We start from the raw sequence: 17,721 nt of genomic DNA, 5'->3' as shown, positions 1-17,721 counted from the left end.
CAGCCTCAGCTGGAGTACTGCATCCACTTCTGGGTGCTGCACTTTAGGAAAGACGTGAGGGAATTGGAGAGATCGCAGAAGAGATTCACAAGAATGGTTCCAGGGATGAGGAACTTCAGTTATGAAGAGAGATTGGAGAAGTTAGGACTGTTTTCCTTGGAGAAGAGAAGGCTGAGAGGTATTCAAAATCATGAGGGGTCTGGACAGAGTAGATAAAGAGAAACTGTTCCCACTGGTGAAAGGATCAAGAACGAGAAGACACAGATTTAAAGTATTTTGTAAGAGAAGCAAAAGTGACATGAGAAAAAACTTTTTCACGTAGCGAGTGGTTAATGCTCTGCCTGAGTGTGGTGGAGGCAGATTCAATTGAAGCATTCAGAAGGGAATTAGACTGTTATATAAGGAAGAATGTGCAGTGTTATGAGGAGATGGCAGGGGAGTGGAACTGAGTGAATTGCTCTTTTTGGAGAGCCGGTGCAGGCACGATAGGCCAAATGGCGGCCTCCTGCACTGTAACAATTCTGTGATTCTTTGGTTCAGTGCCACAGTACTCTGCATTATCATGGTTTCTTATGCTTTTGATTAAGTATTAGTGCTCATTCTCTGCTTTATGTTATCATGCTTGTTTAAGGAAAGCCCATAATAAGCAAGGAGGAGAGAGGTTTCCCAGCATATTATATTGACCAAGTTGTACCTTGAATTTTTTTTATTATTGCATTGGGAAAGCAACTCTAAATAAGGATTAATTTCTGTCAAAAGCAGGTCCTTTTTATATAGCTGCAATATAGTTTTATTGAGGCAGCATTTCATCTGATTTTAATTACACATGGCTAACTTAATTTATGCCTGGTAATAACCTGGCTATTTGCTGCTTCAATCTATAAAATTAGCACAAATTCAACCTGTGTAACCTAATCTTTAAATGGTCAAATTAAGTAATATTCTTTGAGAGTGTTTTCACAGTGATGCTGTATTTTATTCAATCTACTTCCTTTCCATTGAAGAAAAGGATGATAAATGCATAGTCGGGGATGTCAAATCTCTTTATGGAACACCCACATGCTTTATTATGGAGCTTGTAGACTGCATATATATCTCATAGTACTACTGCCACTACCATCATTAGGATGGCCCAGAGTTTTTAATAATCTTTTCACCTTTCTTTAATACGTTGGCAATTATTGTTCCCCTTCCCACGTTCCTTTCTGGTTCAAAGTAGCATTCTTCTCTTCTCCTTTCTCTCCGAGTTCAAACTGGCATGAACTAAGGGAGTGCAGGAGCAAAGGTAGCTAGCACTCTCTTCCTGTTCTCCTCATCTTCAAGCTGTCCCTTTCTACATCTCTCTCATTTATGCTAGTTTGCTGCTGTCTCACTTTCTGAACTCTTCACCCTTAGTTCATGCTGGTATCACATAATACTCCTGGAGGACTGCAACAACCCAACACTCCTCTCCGAGTCTAGCTGCCTGATCAAACCCTTTTACTCCATCCTCGCCTCTAGTGAAAATGTGAAAGGCAATTGGGTTTCTTCATCTCCAAAATTTAAAGCATTTGTGCAGCTTCCTCTGTTGCTGCCTTTCCGTTTTTTGCCTGTAGTCCCAATACCTGGACGGTGTGATATTTCAAAGCCACTATCATCGCCCCCTGTCCTCATCCAAAAACCATCTGTTCTCTTCAAATGCCATCCCACCTCTAATCTCCCTTTCCTGTCTCTCATTCTTGATTGTGCCATCCTCTTTCCAGCTTAATGCAACTCTCTGTGAAACTCCCAGTTTGAACCTCTGGTCTGATTTCCACCCTTCTCTCAGCACCAAAGTCTATATGGCCAAACTCATAAATGGCATCTTCTGTGATTGTGACTGTGGTAGGATATCATTCCTTGAACTTTCAACAGCATTTGATACAGTTGATCACCCCATCTTCCTTATTGTCTACCTCGTATGAAACTGCCTTTGTATTCCTTGTATGGTTCCACTCCTACCTATTCAGACACAACAATCTCCAACAGTGGCATTTTTCCCAGCTCTATACTGTCACCTCTAGATTAATGTAAGGGGTCTATGCTTGACTCCCTCCTCTTTCCCCTCTGCGTGCTCTTTTTTAATTACATCAGTGTGGACAGTGAGTCAATCTTCATATGCATTTTGAGTACAACCAACCTTTACCTTTCCACAACTTCCCTCAATCATATGACAACCTTCCTTCCTTTGTCAGGTTGTTTGCCCAATACAAAGACATGGGGAGTCGAACCTTCCTGTGATTAAACATTAAGACCACCAAAGTCTTTGTTTCAGTCCCTGCCATAAATTCTGCTCCTTTGCTGCTGCTTCCATTGCCCTCCTTGGCTGCTCGTTCAGGCAGAACCAAATAATGCAATACATTGGTGCTGTGTTTGACTTGGAGCATAGTTTTGAAACCCATTGTTACGACCAAGGTGGGAGTAATGCACTGTTAATTCAGTCCCACTGCTGCACAGGTCATAGCATATCAAGTAAAGTTTCCCAACTACCGGAAATTAGCCAAATTAAATACTATGTCTATTCCCCAGAGTAAAGCACATCAAACCAGGTTTCTTTAAACAACAACAAATTAACTATTAATAAACCAATTTTAAACAATAATGAGATAAATCTATATGTATGAACAGATCTTATAACTTCTTATTCTTCCTAACCCTCATGCACACACACACATTCAAAAACCAATGGCTGACCAGTTTTAAAAGATTGGTTTAAGTTAGAACAGTTTCTTAGGAATAATAAAATAACTGGGTTGTAACTTCTGGTAGGATCAGTGAGGTGTCCCAGAGTCGAATGGTCAGATGCCACTCAGTTTCCAGGTGAAATTAATGAACAGTCTGTGGTGGATAGGTGTTCAAGGCAATTAATCAGGAGCAGGCATTAAAGGTGTGCAAAAGAAACCCAACCGAGCCCGAATGCCGGGCCCGGAAGTCCGACCCGGCCCGATCCCAACACGTCGTCGGGACCCGTTTGGGTCGGGTAGCAGGCCTTTATCCATGTACTGATGTAAAGGCCTGCTACCCGACCCAACCCCGACGGGATCCAACGACACGTATCTGGTTCGGGCATGGTCATGTCGGGCTTCCAGCTCCAGCATTTGGACTGGGGTCAGATTTCCTTTGCACATCCTTAGGCAGGCGTCACACAGATCTTTTAGCAACCGGTCTATTTAAATTTTAAAGTAGCAGTCCAACAGTAGAAACTTTCTTGAGATTTCAGGAGCTTCCAAAAATATAACAATGCAACAGAACTCTCACTGGAGGTAGGGATTTTTCAGAAACTGGAGACTTCCTTCAGCAATGCAGGCTTCCTATCAGCAAAGGAGCCTTTCTCCAAAGCTGTGATTCTCCACAGAGTGCTGCAACCCCGCTTCTGGGTCCTCTCTCTCTCTTCAGGTATTAACAGCCACAAGGGTTTTAGCATCCATGCCTTCGATTTGCAACTCCTTCAAAGTTCTTGTAACTTCATGAAGAAATTAGAATTTCCCTTGATACAGCAATTATTTTTCAAAAAAGTTTCTGGGCTGTCCTCCTACCCCTTTTAGCAGCAAACTGGTCTTTTGATTTCTTTCAGGGAGAGTTCTGTTGTTCTGGTCTTCAGAACAGGTTCCAGTCTTTTCTTGCAAAAGAGAAACTAAAACTCCCCAGCAGCCAGTCATGTGACAGTCATTTCTCTGCTGAGTGGCTTGGAAAAACATTGCCTTGCAAGTGCCCTACCCAGTTCAATATTCACTGTTCCCAGAGAAATCCTTTTCTCAGGCTTAAAGGCGCACTTTTTTAAAGAAAAGCACTTGTAACACCCATTTCCTATTTATCAAGTTGTTTTCTTCTGTGTACCACTACATATCTCTTCCCCAGTATGGGTCCTCAATCACTGAAACCATTGTCTGTGTTTTTGTGAATGTCGTCCTTGCTGGCCTCCATCCTCTTTAAAAACTCCTCTAACTTAACCAACATGCAGCCAGTCCCACTCCAAGTCCTGCTTGCCTATTTACCTCTTCCTGAATGTCCACTAGCACATTAAATTTAAAATTCTTGTCCTCATCTTCCAATCCCTTTGTAGGCACACCCTCTCTTGTCTCTGCAACTCTCTTCAGCCCTACATCCCCTCCTAAACTCTTTTGACTCTGGCCCCACCCTCCATTCCAAAATCCGTGAAAGAACCTTCAGGCATCTTGCCACTGTAATGGCAGAGGTGTTAATAAGTACTTCACATTGTTCTTTTACTAAAGGGAAGGATTTGGGAGAAGAGGTAAAACCTGACCAGATTTAGTGAGATGAGTGACGTGATTGATAAAATGAAAATATTAGGTAAGTTAGGCTAAAGGAAGACAAAGAGCTATGATCCAATTGGTTACATCCTCGAGTCTTCTGGGAGATATTGGGGTCCTAGAAATTGTATTCAGGTCTCTATTCAGTGTGGACTGGAGAGTAGCCATTAAAGAACAGTTCTGTCTTGGGAGGAAAAAATACAAAGAAGCACATCTACTGTCTAGTGATGATTGTAATGGTGTGTGGTCCAATCCAACCTGTTGTCCTAGGTAGAGAGGAATCCAGTTGAAGCAGGACAACTAGAGGAAAATAAAATGTTTGAGGAATGCTAGTATTACTCCATTCAGTTGGAAAACAGATCCCTCAATCAGTAACCTTTGCTATAGCCAGTATCTCCAGCCGGTAGAGTAAAACTAATATACCTTGATCAACTGAAGAAAAATCTGAATTAAGCAGCAACTCATATTACCTGATGAATATTTTTGCTGTACCATATTGTTTGAAGGGTAATGAATATATTCAAAGAAACTGCATATTTTAATTTAATTCTGATGTAGTTGATTTTGCAATTTGATTGCAGTATTTGTGGATGAACCAGAAAGAAAATATTCATTTGTGTGTGAAAATAGAGATGAATGTGAAGCATGGATTGAAGCCTTAACAAAAGCCAGGTATGTGAAGATAATCATTTTCCATTTGCCATCACCTTTTTTTATACTCACTAGGTAAAGTTGTTAGAGTACTGGGTATTTATATATTTTTATAGAGCTATTCAGTAAATAACCCACAGTTTTCTTTACAAAAGATGCTCCACACACAATCTAAATTCATATTTGGGGAGGCTGACTAATTTTCAAGTTGCTTAAATTGAATTTGTGGAGCAGGTGGTTCTTCTGCCTGATTTGGTACTGAACCACGCAGAAAGTTCTAAGTTTGACCTCTATCAGCAAGGGTCACCGAGTCTGTGAACAAGAGAGAAGTCAGCTATGGTTTGCTATTCTGAATATTGTTGACTCCAGGAGAGATGAGAAATTCTTGGGTGGGTGGAGGATTCTTTATAAAACACACTTTTATATTTCAGTAGCAACACTATTTAAGAAAAAGTTTTGTACCTTTTATACAGAATTATGGTTTTCTTAACTGCAATCGATTAGCAATCATTTCCATGTTTTGACAGTGAAAATAACACCTTAGGAATAAAACACAGAATAGGAATTGACTACCTGTTTGAATCTCAAATGTTTTGCTTTTGTAGATTTTAATTGTTCTGTTTTGCAGCTATGAGTACATGCGGAAAAGTTTAATATTTTACCGACACGAGATTAAAAAAATAACTGGAAAAGTGAGTGTTCTTTACTTTTCAAAATATATGATTCATTATTCAAAGTCTGTTGATCTCACAGCACTGAAAAGTACAGTCTAAGATACCTAAATGAGGAAGATTTTTAATTCTGGCCTTTCTTCACCCTTTACCTTGGTAAACTGCAAGATTCAAGTATTCGCTCGTGCACTGATTTTTTTTTTTATATGCCTCATACAATCGGAGAGCACCAGCAATTTGTTCCACAAAGCCTAGGCAACAATTTTGTTTGCTCTTTGATTTCTTGCTGGCATGTCCTATTAAGAATTTAATAGATCTGGAAGTTTGAAAGGGTTGTGTGCAGCAATTTTGCCTCATAGATGAATAAATCCTAAATCAGGACAGCAAGATCTCCAACTGCAACTTGAATAATAGAAGTTTACAGCACAGAAGGAAGCCATTTTGCTCATCATGTCTGTTCCGGCTCTTTGAACTCTCATTTCTTGGTGTTTTGGTGGGAGGGTGGGGGTGGAAACTTGAGTATTTGAAGACAAAAGCACCTTTTCCCATACTCGTCTTCTGAAATTCCTCCCCTCCAGTCAGTGTGTTGGAAGCTACGCTGCCACTCTTTAAGCCTCATACACATGAATGATGCATCTGTAGCCTCTTCCCATCCCCAACAGTCTGCTCCAGGCCTGTCACAAGGTCAAGTCCTGTACACTGTGGCTCAGCCTTCTTGACTGGTAGATTTGGTAGCTTTTAGAACTATAAATGTTATGCACCCCATTAGAAAGGTGTTTCTCCCTGTTTTACCCCTGCAGTTCACTCCCAAAATAACTTGTATGGTTAGTGCTCTCACTTTCTCCCTCACCCAAAAGTATTTTTTTATCCATGCCTTTTGTATTTTCCTTGATGCCTCCTGAGACACATTATTAAGAAATTTAAATGTCTACAGCTTGTCAAGCAGTCACACTGGCAATTTATTTCCTCAACTTTATATTGTGAAATATGTAGCTGTGCAGAAAATCCCAGCAAGTACTTGGATAAAGAACTCCTCCAGTGAAATTGTTGGAACCATATAGACCAGTAAGGTCCCAGTTTGAATCAGTCATCATTGAAGACTTAACTGACCTTGGCCTGGTAAGAGTCGAGATACCACAATGGATCTTGATGCTTCCGGGCTAGAGAGACTAAAAATCAGTCAGTTTCCCTAATCTCAATTATAAAACACTGATCCATGAGAACAAGATCAGACTTGGGTTTGATTTTTCCTTTGCCACAATTTTCTGACTGTCAAAATGTCTTGACATGCACATAAGAATGAACATTTGCACAAGTGATCGGGAACTGCTGGTGCCTGTGGTACTGTACTCAGCATAAGTCAGATCTGTCAAGAAGGAAAATTTACATAAATAAAAACCTCTAGTTTTAATTTAGTATACCTGCTGCACCACAAAGTATTTTCAAGCTGTCAGCAGTAAAGAATTTTTTAAAAAATCAACTTGGGTTAAATATCCTGCAACTCCACTGCATCCTCACTGCCCCCCCCCCCCCCAAAAAAAAGTAAAATATCCCTTGCAGGACTATTTTCTGAAAAATTAAAATACTGTAGTGTAGCACCTCAATATGATTGTTCCTGTACTGTGTCTGCAGGATCCACTGGAGCAGTATGGAATTTCAGAAGAAACTAGATTTCAAACCAGATCGCAGATGCTGTAGATTAAAGGTGTAGTATTTTCTGATTGGTAACTACATTTTTTTTATATCAGTTTTCCTGTACTTTTTAATAGGTTTATAGTAAAAGCTACAGATATGTTGAAGCTTCATTGTGGCAATAATAGGTGAAAAGTGGCACCCACTCCCTCACCTCCCCTCCCCATCCTCAACCAATACCTTTGTGAATTAAGTTGCAAGCACTATCAGGTACCTTTTGTGAACCATTCAAAGCCAGCATTGTAGGGATGTATTATAAGAACATAAGAACTAGGAGCAGGAGTAGGCAATTCAGCCCCTCGAGCATGCTCCGCCATTTAATACGGTCATGGCTGATCTCATCTCGGCCTCAATTCCACTTTCCTGCCTGTTCTCCATAACCCTTCAACCCATTACTAATTAAAAATCTGTCTATCTCCTCCTTAAATTTACTCAATGTTGCGGCATCCACCGCTCTCTGGGGTAGTGAATTCCACAGACTTGCGACCCTTTGAGAGAAGTAATTTGTCCTCATCTCTGTTTTAAATCTGCTACCCCTTATCCTAAAACTATGACCTCTCGTTCTAGATTGCCCCACAAGAGGAAACATCCTCTCCGTCTACTTTGTCAATCCCCTTAATCATCTTGTATACCTCAATTAGATCTCCTCTCATTCTTCTAAACTGTAGAGAGTAAAGACCTAAACTGCTCAATCTCTCTTCATAAGACAAACCCCTCATCTCTGGAATCAATCTAGTGAACCTTTTCTGAACTGCCTCCAATGTAACTACATCCCTCCTCAAGTAAAGGGACCAAAACTGTATGCAATACTCCAGGTGCGGTTTCACTAATGCCTTGTACAATTGCAGCAACACTTCCCTACTTTTATATTCTATTCCTTTAGCAATAAATGCCAAAATTCCATTTGCCTGCCTTATGATCTGCTGTACCTGCATGCTAGCTTTCTGCGATTCATGCGTGAGGACACCCAGATCCCTCTGCACTGAAGCACTCTGAAGTTTCTCTCTATTTAGATAATTTGCCTTTCTATTCTTCCGACCAAAATGGATAACCTCACACTTATCCCTGTTAAACTCCATCTGCCAAATTTTGGCCCATTCACCTAACCTATCCATATCCATTTGTAAATTTCTTATTTCTTTATTACAACTTAGGGCGGCGCAGTGGTTAGCACCGCAGCCTCACAGCTCCAAGGACCTGGGTTCGATTCTGGGTACTGCCTGTGCGGAGTTTGCAAGTTCTCCCTGTGACTGCGTGGATTTTCGCCGGGTGCTCTGGTTTCTTGCCACAGCCAAAGACTTGCAGGTGATAGGTAAATTGGCTGTTGTAAATTGCCCCTAGTGTAGGTAGGTGGTAGGGAATATGGGATTACTGTAGGGTTAGTATAAATGGGTGGTTGTTGGTCGGCACAGACTTGGTGGGCCCCGAAGGGCCTGTTTCAGTGCTGTATCTCTAAAATAAAAAATAAAAAACTTACTATCCCACCTATTTTAGTGTCATCTGAAAATTTGGCTATAGTACCTTCTATCCCTGCATCCAAGTCATTAATATAGTTTGTAAATAGTTGGGGCCCAAGGACCGAACCCTGTGGCACCCCACTAGTTACATCTTGTCAACCAGAAAAAGACCCATTTATCCCGACTGTCTGTTTTCTGTTGGTTAGATGTCTTTGGTTATCATTTTCTCACACCTTTTAAAGATGTTGAAGCCACAACTGCCTGACCATGTTTTATTTGTGGATCAATTGTAGCAGTTTAATCTCTGGCCAATGTAGATCAGTCACCACCTGACCAGCAGTTATGCAGTTAATGGCTTGTTCCAATGATCTATTCTGACATGTTCAGACAGTATAAGTTCCTGAAAATGATTGTGGATTTTTTTTTTTACATGTATGTAATTCTTAAACTAATGATTCAGTAGGCAAAATACTAGTTCAGTTACGCATGAATAGTTGCATAAACAAGCTTAAGGCAGTGGTGAAGTCTAGATGTGGATAAGAAATTAGCTAAAAGAGAGAAAATTGGATCATTTTTGAGGTGAGTGATGTCTAGCTAAGGAGATGAACTAAGTGGAGTGTCCCAGGAATCAGTTCACTTACAAATCTGTAGAAACAATCTGGATTCAGAAATGCGAAGTAATTCAGTCAAATTTTCCTGAACTCGTAGGCTGTTGTTGCGAAAGCCAAGGAACTGGAGAATGACCTAGGCACAATTTATAAGCAGGCTAACTTGGACAGATGAAGTTCAACATAGACAAGTAATACACTCTGGAAGAAAGAAATGAGAGGCTTATTTATTCAATAAATGGGTGAACTACCTAGGACAGAGGGTAAAAGAGTTGGGTGTAATAGGCTACTCAACACTTAGCATGTCCCAACAACTGTCAAAGTTCACCATGATGAGATATATTACTTAATCCGCAGAGTATGGGGTAGGTTTCTATCTGAGCCTGTTTGACTCGTTAATGTAAGAGCAGAACAGAGAGGCTCAAGGATTACCAGGAATTGGCCTGGGTTTCTTTTGCACATTAGCATTGAGCTGCCAGTGCCTGTTGCACATCCACATGCGGCTCACCTAATGGGAAAAAACAGTTTTGGGATACCCAGGTATGTGATGATGGGGGGAGTGCAACGATCGCAATAACTGTGGAGACAGGCGAGTACTCCTGACTCCACAAAGGTGTTTTTTTTTCAAACAAAAGGTTTAGGGGGCAGAGGAAATTATCTTTTTGTTGACCCCACATTGACCAGTCAGGCCTGGCACTTGCTCTGTTCATTATAAACTAATTTTAGCAACTTCAGTAGGCGTTAGGCCCCTTGCACATGCAATGGGCCCAACACCTTCAGACAGGTATAAAAACAAGAAATGCTGGAACCACTCAGCAGGTCTGGCAGCGTCTGTGGAAAGAGAAGCAGAGTTAACGTTTCGGGTCAGCGACCCTTCTTCGGAACTGACCTGAAACGTTAACTCTGCTTCTCTTTCCACAGATGCTGCCAGACCTGCTGAGTGGTTCCAGCATTTCTTGTTTTTATTTCAGATTTCCAGCAGCTGCAGTATTTTGCTTTTACCTTTTTAGACAGGTGTCTGGGATGCCAAAAAAAGGGGCCTGATGTATTTAGCAGTGGGCTGTGTTCCTGTGCAAGTCTTCCCACTGCTAAATTAATATGCATTTTGCCTGTTCTAACCCCAAAATAACAGGCACAATGCATACTAATTTCTACCCTGACAAGTCTGGGACCGTCATGAAACTGTAGTGCAGTGGTCACCCAACACCTTGAGTAGTGTATTCCGTTCTAGTCTCCAAGACACAAAGGAAACATTTAGGACTCTGAGCTCATCTAATTGTCAGAGGACCTGGTGAAGAAGACAGGTTTGAAAAACTTAAAACAACTTCTGGTTTGAAAGCAGGGTGGCTGGGGCGGTATTGTGTAGACATATATAAGACACTGGAATGTGAGAGATTAATTCAAAGGACATTTGAAAGTTGAACCTTGAATACTGGACAAGGTGCTGTAGATACAAATTGGTTAAAAGTAAGTTCAAAACAGTTGTAAGTACTTCATGTAGAAAGCCATAGATATCCAGAATTCCCTTCTGGGTGAGGCAGTGGATACGAAACTTGAATAATTCCAGAAGCAGTTGCATACTGTGATGGGGTAACGTGGGCTTGCATGGATAGGTGAACTATATGAATGGAAAATTCCCTCACCTCTGCTTCTGTTTGTAACTGACAGTCGTCGTAAAGCTGAAGTATATTCTTATGGAACATAAGAGTTCCGACAAAGGACACAAACATTAAACTGTTCTTTTTTTTTTCTTTACAGATTCTGCTGGACCTTGTGTGCTTTTCAAGTAGTTTCTATTTTTTTGATTTCCAGCATTTGTTTTTTTTTTTAAAAGCACATGTGAACTGTGGTGTTCTTATTCATGGGGGTCTGAGTGAATGTAATGCAGTGTTTTATAGTTTTTTAAAAATGTGCTTTAAATTAGATGCTATTTATGTTTTTGTACCAATTTTAGAAACAATTGATGATTGTAGCCAAATGCTTTTGTTGGATTTATCTGAAATTACATGCAGTTGCCAATGGACTCTGACTGTGAACTACCCAACAGTTGTGTTTGGTATAAAGCATCACTGTCTAAAGATCTCGTTATACAATAGAAAATAATTGTGGATTGAAGATTCTTGTAAGGATAGTGTATGTACATAAATACTACATAAACAATTCTACTAGGGAAGTGGGACCTGCCTTTGTAGCTAAGTGACCATGACTGTAAATATAATTTTAAATTTGCATGTGTAATTAGTTTTGTAACCTTTGAACCTCACTTGTACATTTGTGCTCTGCACTGCCATAATGTAAAAGCTTTTGTTGAAATGAAATTCCACTGGAATCAAATTCCAATGTTGTAAAGTTAAACAAAGCTTTCATTTTTATGTATGATTTTTCTATGAAAAAATGCTACAAAAATACTGAAAAATGGACTGTGCATCCCAATCAACAAGTGTGGCACCAATAATCTTCATTCCCCTGTCCCTAAAATCAACTTTGCTAAATAAAGCTTTCTGAAAAATATTAAATTACCCAAGTATAAAAGCACTGGCGAGAGGACCTAACCCACTGCTATGGTAGTTTTTTTTTTCCCCAATCACCAACACCTATATGCATTATTAATAGAGGTATACTTAAAATGCAAGACAAAATAATCAGTCCAACCAGAATGAGAACCCTCCTTTGGACCCATCATTTCTTTCCTTGTCCCATTATTATCCCATTTGCCATTTAATCACCCCTGCCCTCCACCCTCTCAGACCTTTTTCCTTTTGTTCTTTCTTTCCATAAACTCCTTTTCCCCTGCCTTTGCTTAAAAGCTGTTTATCTCGAGCATCTTCCAGTTCTGATGAAAGGTCATTGACCTGAAATGTTAACTCTTTTTCTCTTCATTGATGCTGCCTGTCCTGAGTATTTGCAGCATTTTGTTTGTGTCAGAATTTTGCCATCGCTAAGACCACCTATTTCCATCTCCGTAACATTGCCTGACTCTGCCCCTGCCTCAGCTCATCTGCTGCTGAAACCCTCATCCATGTCTTTGTTACCTCTAGCCTTGACTAGTCTAATGCACCCCTGGCCAGCCTCCCACCTTCTACCCTCTGTAAATTTACAGTCGTCCAACAATCTGGTGCCCATGTCCTAAGTTGCAGCAAATCTCATTCACCCATTACCTCTGTGCTCACTGATCTACAGTGGGTCCTGGTTAAGCAATGCCTCTATTTTAAAATTCTCACATTTTCAAATCCCTCCATGCCCTCACCCCTCCCTATCTCTCTAATCTCTGCCAGCCGTGCAACTCTGTGCTCCCCCTGCGTATCCCTAATTTTAATTGTTCCACCATTAGCGGCAGTGCCTTCAGCTGCCTGGCCCTAAGCTTTGGAATTCACTCCCTAAAACTTTCCACCTCTATCCTCCTTTAAGACACTCCTTAAAACCTACCTTTTAGGCCAAAGGTTGGTCAGATATCTCCTATGTGGTTTGGTGTTATATTTTGTTTAATGTGCCTGTGAATCACCTTGGGATGTTTTATATTAAAGGTGCTATATAAATAAAAGTTGTTTTGTCATTGAATGAGAATCTGTCTACGTAAAGGCTGATGAACCCACACCAAATTGATTTTCTATTTGTTGGGGTGTGGGTAGAACTTTGGTCATAATAGATGCATTTTCTGGCAGTTACAGCAGCAGCAAAAGGCTTAAATTAAAACTGAATTACTAAATTCCATAAAGTTTTGCATTCAACAACCTATACAGATCAAGCAGTTTATTTTTTTTTGCAGTGCAACTGATTAACTACTTTCAGTGCCAGTGTAAAAGAATGTTTAAAATTCAGAAATTAAGTGAAGGGGAAGAGATTATTTAAGTATCTGCATTTATACCTCATACTGTACTGGAAAACGCAATCCAAATTTACTATTCCTCAATGGCTTATCTCACCATATCCCATTGTGCATCAATAAAAAGTATTTAATGGCTTTGTTGTGAGCTTATAGAACTTAGGCTTTTGTCTGATTGCCTCCAACATTTTTTTCCCTGCTCTTCCTATATTTTCAGCAGGGTATCTCAAAATATGAACCTATCTTTTCTATTTAAAATGGTGATAGACCTCTTGTATTTTGAAATTTTTTTTTTTGATTTCTTGCATTGATGACTGGATTAAGGAACAGTTGTTTTCAGGGACCATTAGGGATAGTTGATATCTATTTACAAAGATTAATTTTAAAAGGATCTTGGCAATTTTGAAAGCCTTTGGGCGTAAAACCCCAACAGACATGGGTTTGACATCCCACCTAACTGTTTTTACTCAACTTCCATAAATCTGAAATTCAGCCACTTATTTGGAAGAGACTTTGCTAGCCAGCCTTGGCCAACTCTGCTTCACATTCTCTGCTTCAGCCTGCAATCAGAGACCTCCAGGATCTTACTGACTTGGGTTTTGACAACTGCTAGGCAAGTTTCATGCTGCTTCCCTTAAATAGCAGGTCATGATTCAGGCGTGATCAATGAGAATTCTCCATCTCCCTGAACCTTCCTGAATTTCTGCTTTCACTAAACAACATACAAAGTAGGAGCAGTAGGCCACTGAGCCCCTCGAACCTTCTCCGTCATTCAACAAGATCATGGCTGATCTGATTGTAACCTCAACTCCACATACCCGCTTACCCCCATTAACCTTCACCCCCTTGCTTATCAAGAATCTATCTACCTCTGTCCTAAAAATATTCAAAGACTCTGCTTCCACTGTCTTTTGAGGAAGAGCGTTCCAAAGATTCACGACATTCAGAAATTTCTCATCTCCATCTTAAATGGGCGACCCCTTATTTTAAAACAGAGACGCCTAGATCTAGATTCTCCCACAAGCGGAAACATCCTTTCTACATCTACCCTGTCAAGATCCCTCAGGATCTTGTATGTTTCGATCAAGTCGCCTCTTACTCCAGCGGATACAAGCCTAACCTGTCCAACCTTTCCTCATGAGACAACCTGCCCATTCCAGGTATTAATCTAATAAACCTCTGAACTGCTTCCAACATATTTGCATCCTTCCTTAAATAAGCAAACCAATACTGTACACAGTACTCCAGATGTGGTCTCACCAATGCCCTGTACAACTGTTGCATAAACTCCCTACTTTTGTATTCAATTCCCTTTGCAATAAATGATAACATTCTATTCGCTTTCCTGTAACCTTTTGTGATTCATGCACTAGGACACGCAAATCCCTCTGCATCTCAGAGCTCTGCAATCTCTCACCATTTAGATAATATGCTTCTATTTTTATGCCTGCCAAAATGGACAATTTCCCACATTATACTCCATTTGCCAGATCTTTGCCCACTCATTTAACCGATCTATATCCCTTTGTAACCTCCTTCTGTCCTCTTCACAACTTAGCTTCCTACATATCTTTGTGTTTTTGTATTTGCATAAAGGAGTTACTTTTGCTATTGTCCAATCTAATGGAACCTTCCCAAATCTAGAGAATTTTGGAAAATTAAAACCAACGCATCAACTATCTCACTAGCCACTTCCTTTAAGACCCTAGGATGAAGTCCATCAGGACCCGGAGACTTGTCAGTCAGCAGCTCCAACAATTTGCTCAATACCCCTTCCCTGGTGATTGTAATTTTCTTGTGTTTCTCGCTCCCTTCCATTTCCTGATTTACAGCTATTTCTGGGATGTTTCTTGTATCCTCTATGGTGAAGACTGATGCAAACTACCTTTTCAATTCACCTGCCATCTCATTATCCATTATTAATTACCCAGACTTACTTTCTATAGGACCAACACTCACTTTGTTAACTCCATTTTTAAGTAGTAAGAGATTCTATAAATGTTATATTCCTAGCTAGCCTTCTCTTCTACTCTAATTTTTCCTTCATTAATCTTTGTCATTATTTTTCTATGTTCTGTCCAATCCTCTGATTTGCCACCCATCTTTGAGCAATAATTATATGCCTTTTCGTTAACTTTTTTAGTTAACCACGGATGGTGGGTCCTCCCCTTGGAATTTTTCTTTCTCGTTGGAATGTATCTATTCTGTGTATTCTGAAATATCCCCTTAAATGTCTGCCACTGCATCTTTATTAACCTCTCCCTTAACCTGATTTGCCAGTTCACTTTAGCTAGCTCTGCTTTCATGCCCTCATAATTGCCCTTAAAGTTTAAAATGAATCTTGGACCTCAAATCTCCCTCAAACTGAATGTAAAATTCAATCATATTATGATCACTGCTGCCTAGGGGTGCCTTCACTATGAGGTCATGTATTAATCCTATCTCATTGCATAGTACCAGGTCTAATATAGCCTGCTCTCTGGTTGGCTCTAGAACGTGTTCTAAGAAACTATCCTGAAAACATTCTTCAAACTCATCTAGGCTACCTTTGCCCATCTGATTCTTCCAGTCAAAATGTAGATTAAAATCCCCCTTTCTGACAAGCTCTCATTATTTCTTTCTTTATACCCCATGTTACTATGTGGTTACAGTTAGGGGGCCTGTACACCACTCCCACTAGTGACTTCTTGCCATTATCATTTCTCATCTGGACCCAAACCACTTTTACCTCTTGGTTTCCTGAACTTGGGTCATCCGTCTCTATTATGCTAATACCATCTTTAATTAAAAGAGCCAGCCCTCCACCTTTTCCTAGCTTCCTGTCCTTCATGTACCCTTCAATATTAATTCATTGATCAAAAATTAGTCAAAAAGATTATCCTCAGGGTAAGGAAAAAGTGTTTAAATGCTAATGAAAATCTGCAAGGCGTCAACAGTGAGTCTATGACAGTCTTGCAGTAATTGTGATATTAACTATATGAACTTAGTCTATGTAACTGTAATTTTATTTGCTGAAAAACTTAAAGAATCTGCATGAGTGTCAGGTTATGAAATAGTTTGATGTTGCAGGAAAACTGTAGCTGGCAACTGACAATCCCAAGCAATTATCCTATTATTTACAAAGAAGTTATGACAGGGTGAGATTCTGTTGTATTCCAATCTTGAAAGAATCTGCTCAACTTCAACAGTCTAAAACAACCATCTTTTGAATGGTCAGCATTTCAATCAAGAGCACTAGTATACAATTGGTGCAATGCACAACAGCAAGAGTGACATTTCAAGCTGTTGCTTGATCGGTATCAGTCTCATCACTTGTTCGGTTTAGTATTATGGCTGGAGCTTTGCTTCTGTGAATCATTCATTTTGTAAATAAATCTGGGCACTAATTCAACCTATATTTATGGTCTTCTGTTAATCTAGGTGAAAAATAACAGTGCAATATCCTACATATTACTCCAGTAAACAATTTGCTGTTTTTAGGGTCAAGGATCACTATACCTTAAAATAGTGGATAAACTTCAAAAGTACAGTGGTTGTGATAGGTGCTGTGTAAATATCAAGCTATTTAAAGAGCTTGTAATCTTTTCCAATAACCACATCTCGAGTCAACACAACAGAGTGAAAGACATGGGTCTCAATTTGAGATGTGGTGTGGTTATTGGAAAAGATTACAAGCTCTTTAAATAGCTTGATATTTACACAGCACCGATCACAACGACTGTACTTTTGAAGTTTATCCACTATCTTAAGGTATAGAAATTCAACAGCCAATTTGAACTCAGCAAGGTCCCACAAACGGTGAAGAGGTAATGCCAGAAAATCTGAGAGATTTTGGTTGAATGATAAATATTGGCCAGGACACTGAGGAGAACTGGCTTACTCTTTGAATAGTGTCATGGTATCTTTTACATCCATCAGAAGGGAAAATGGGACCTTGGTTTAACACTAAAAGAAACCACTTCTGCCAGTACAGTACATCGCACAAAAGGTTTCAATCAATTTCCTTAGCCCTGGCCTGGATGTACAAACTTGTCAGTCCCAATAGCCATCAAAGAATGACTATTTCCTACATTACAAATTCTTCAATGATATTCAACTACAAAGTTAGTCCAGCCAAGAATTCAAGAAGGTGGACTTCTGGAGGCCATTACCTGCAGCAACAACTGCATATCCAATGCACCCGCATTGTAGCATTAGAGGCAACTGGCAAAAGCCAACATTGGCAGCTTACTGTCAGCCTGAAAAAGAAAATGCTGCAACCAGGTTTCCAGTGGTACTTATAAGGAAAACAAGTAGCAAAGTGCATGACCTTAGAAGTTAGTAACGTCACCATTATCACTGCTCATCTTGGGTAGTAGCGCATGAGTGGAGGTAGGAGAAAGAATTCTCGAGTTACCCAAAGCACTTTACAGCCAATGAAGTACTTTTGAAAGGTAGTCCCTGTTGTAGGAAATGCAGCTGCCAATTTGGATACAGCAAGGTTCCACCAAACAGTAATGTGATATGGCCAATTAATCTATTTTAGTGATG

The 17,721-nt window shown here is 40.0% G+C and overlaps 1 protein-coding gene across 4 annotated transcripts in view; it reads left to right on the top strand.

Annotated features, from left to right (window-relative positions):
• Positions 1 to 16,568, top strand: part of plekhj1 (pleckstrin homology domain containing, family J member 1) — a 37,003-nt gene extending 20,435 nt beyond the window's left edge. For 2 of the 4 annotated variants that reach the window (XM_068016333.1, XM_068016332.1), the window contains 3 exons: positions 4,871 to 4,961; positions 5,569 to 5,632; positions 11,127 to 16,568. In XM_068016333.1, coding sequence (XP_067872434.1) covers positions 4,871 to 4,961; positions 5,569 to 5,632; positions 11,127 to 11,471 — 500 coding nt within the window. In that variant the 3' untranslated portion in view covers positions 11,472 to 16,568. Of the gene's footprint in view, positions 1 to 4,870; positions 4,962 to 5,568; positions 5,633 to 7,243; positions 7,336 to 11,126 lie in introns of all 4 variants that reach the window. The other 2 variants (XM_068016334.1, XM_068016335.1) reach the window with 2 other exon arrangements.
• The last annotated feature ends 1,153 nt before the right edge of the window (positions 16,569 to 17,721 follow it).

The sequence above is a fragment of the Heterodontus francisci genome, chromosome 36 (assembly GCF_036365525.1).
Source record: "Heterodontus francisci isolate sHetFra1 chromosome 36, sHetFra1.hap1, whole genome shotgun sequence".
Classification (NCBI taxonomy): Eukaryota; Metazoa; Chordata; class Chondrichthyes; order Heterodontiformes; family Heterodontidae; genus Heterodontus; species Heterodontus francisci.
Note: the sequence above shows the minus strand (reverse complement) of the source record. Positions and strands in the feature narration are given on the sequence as shown.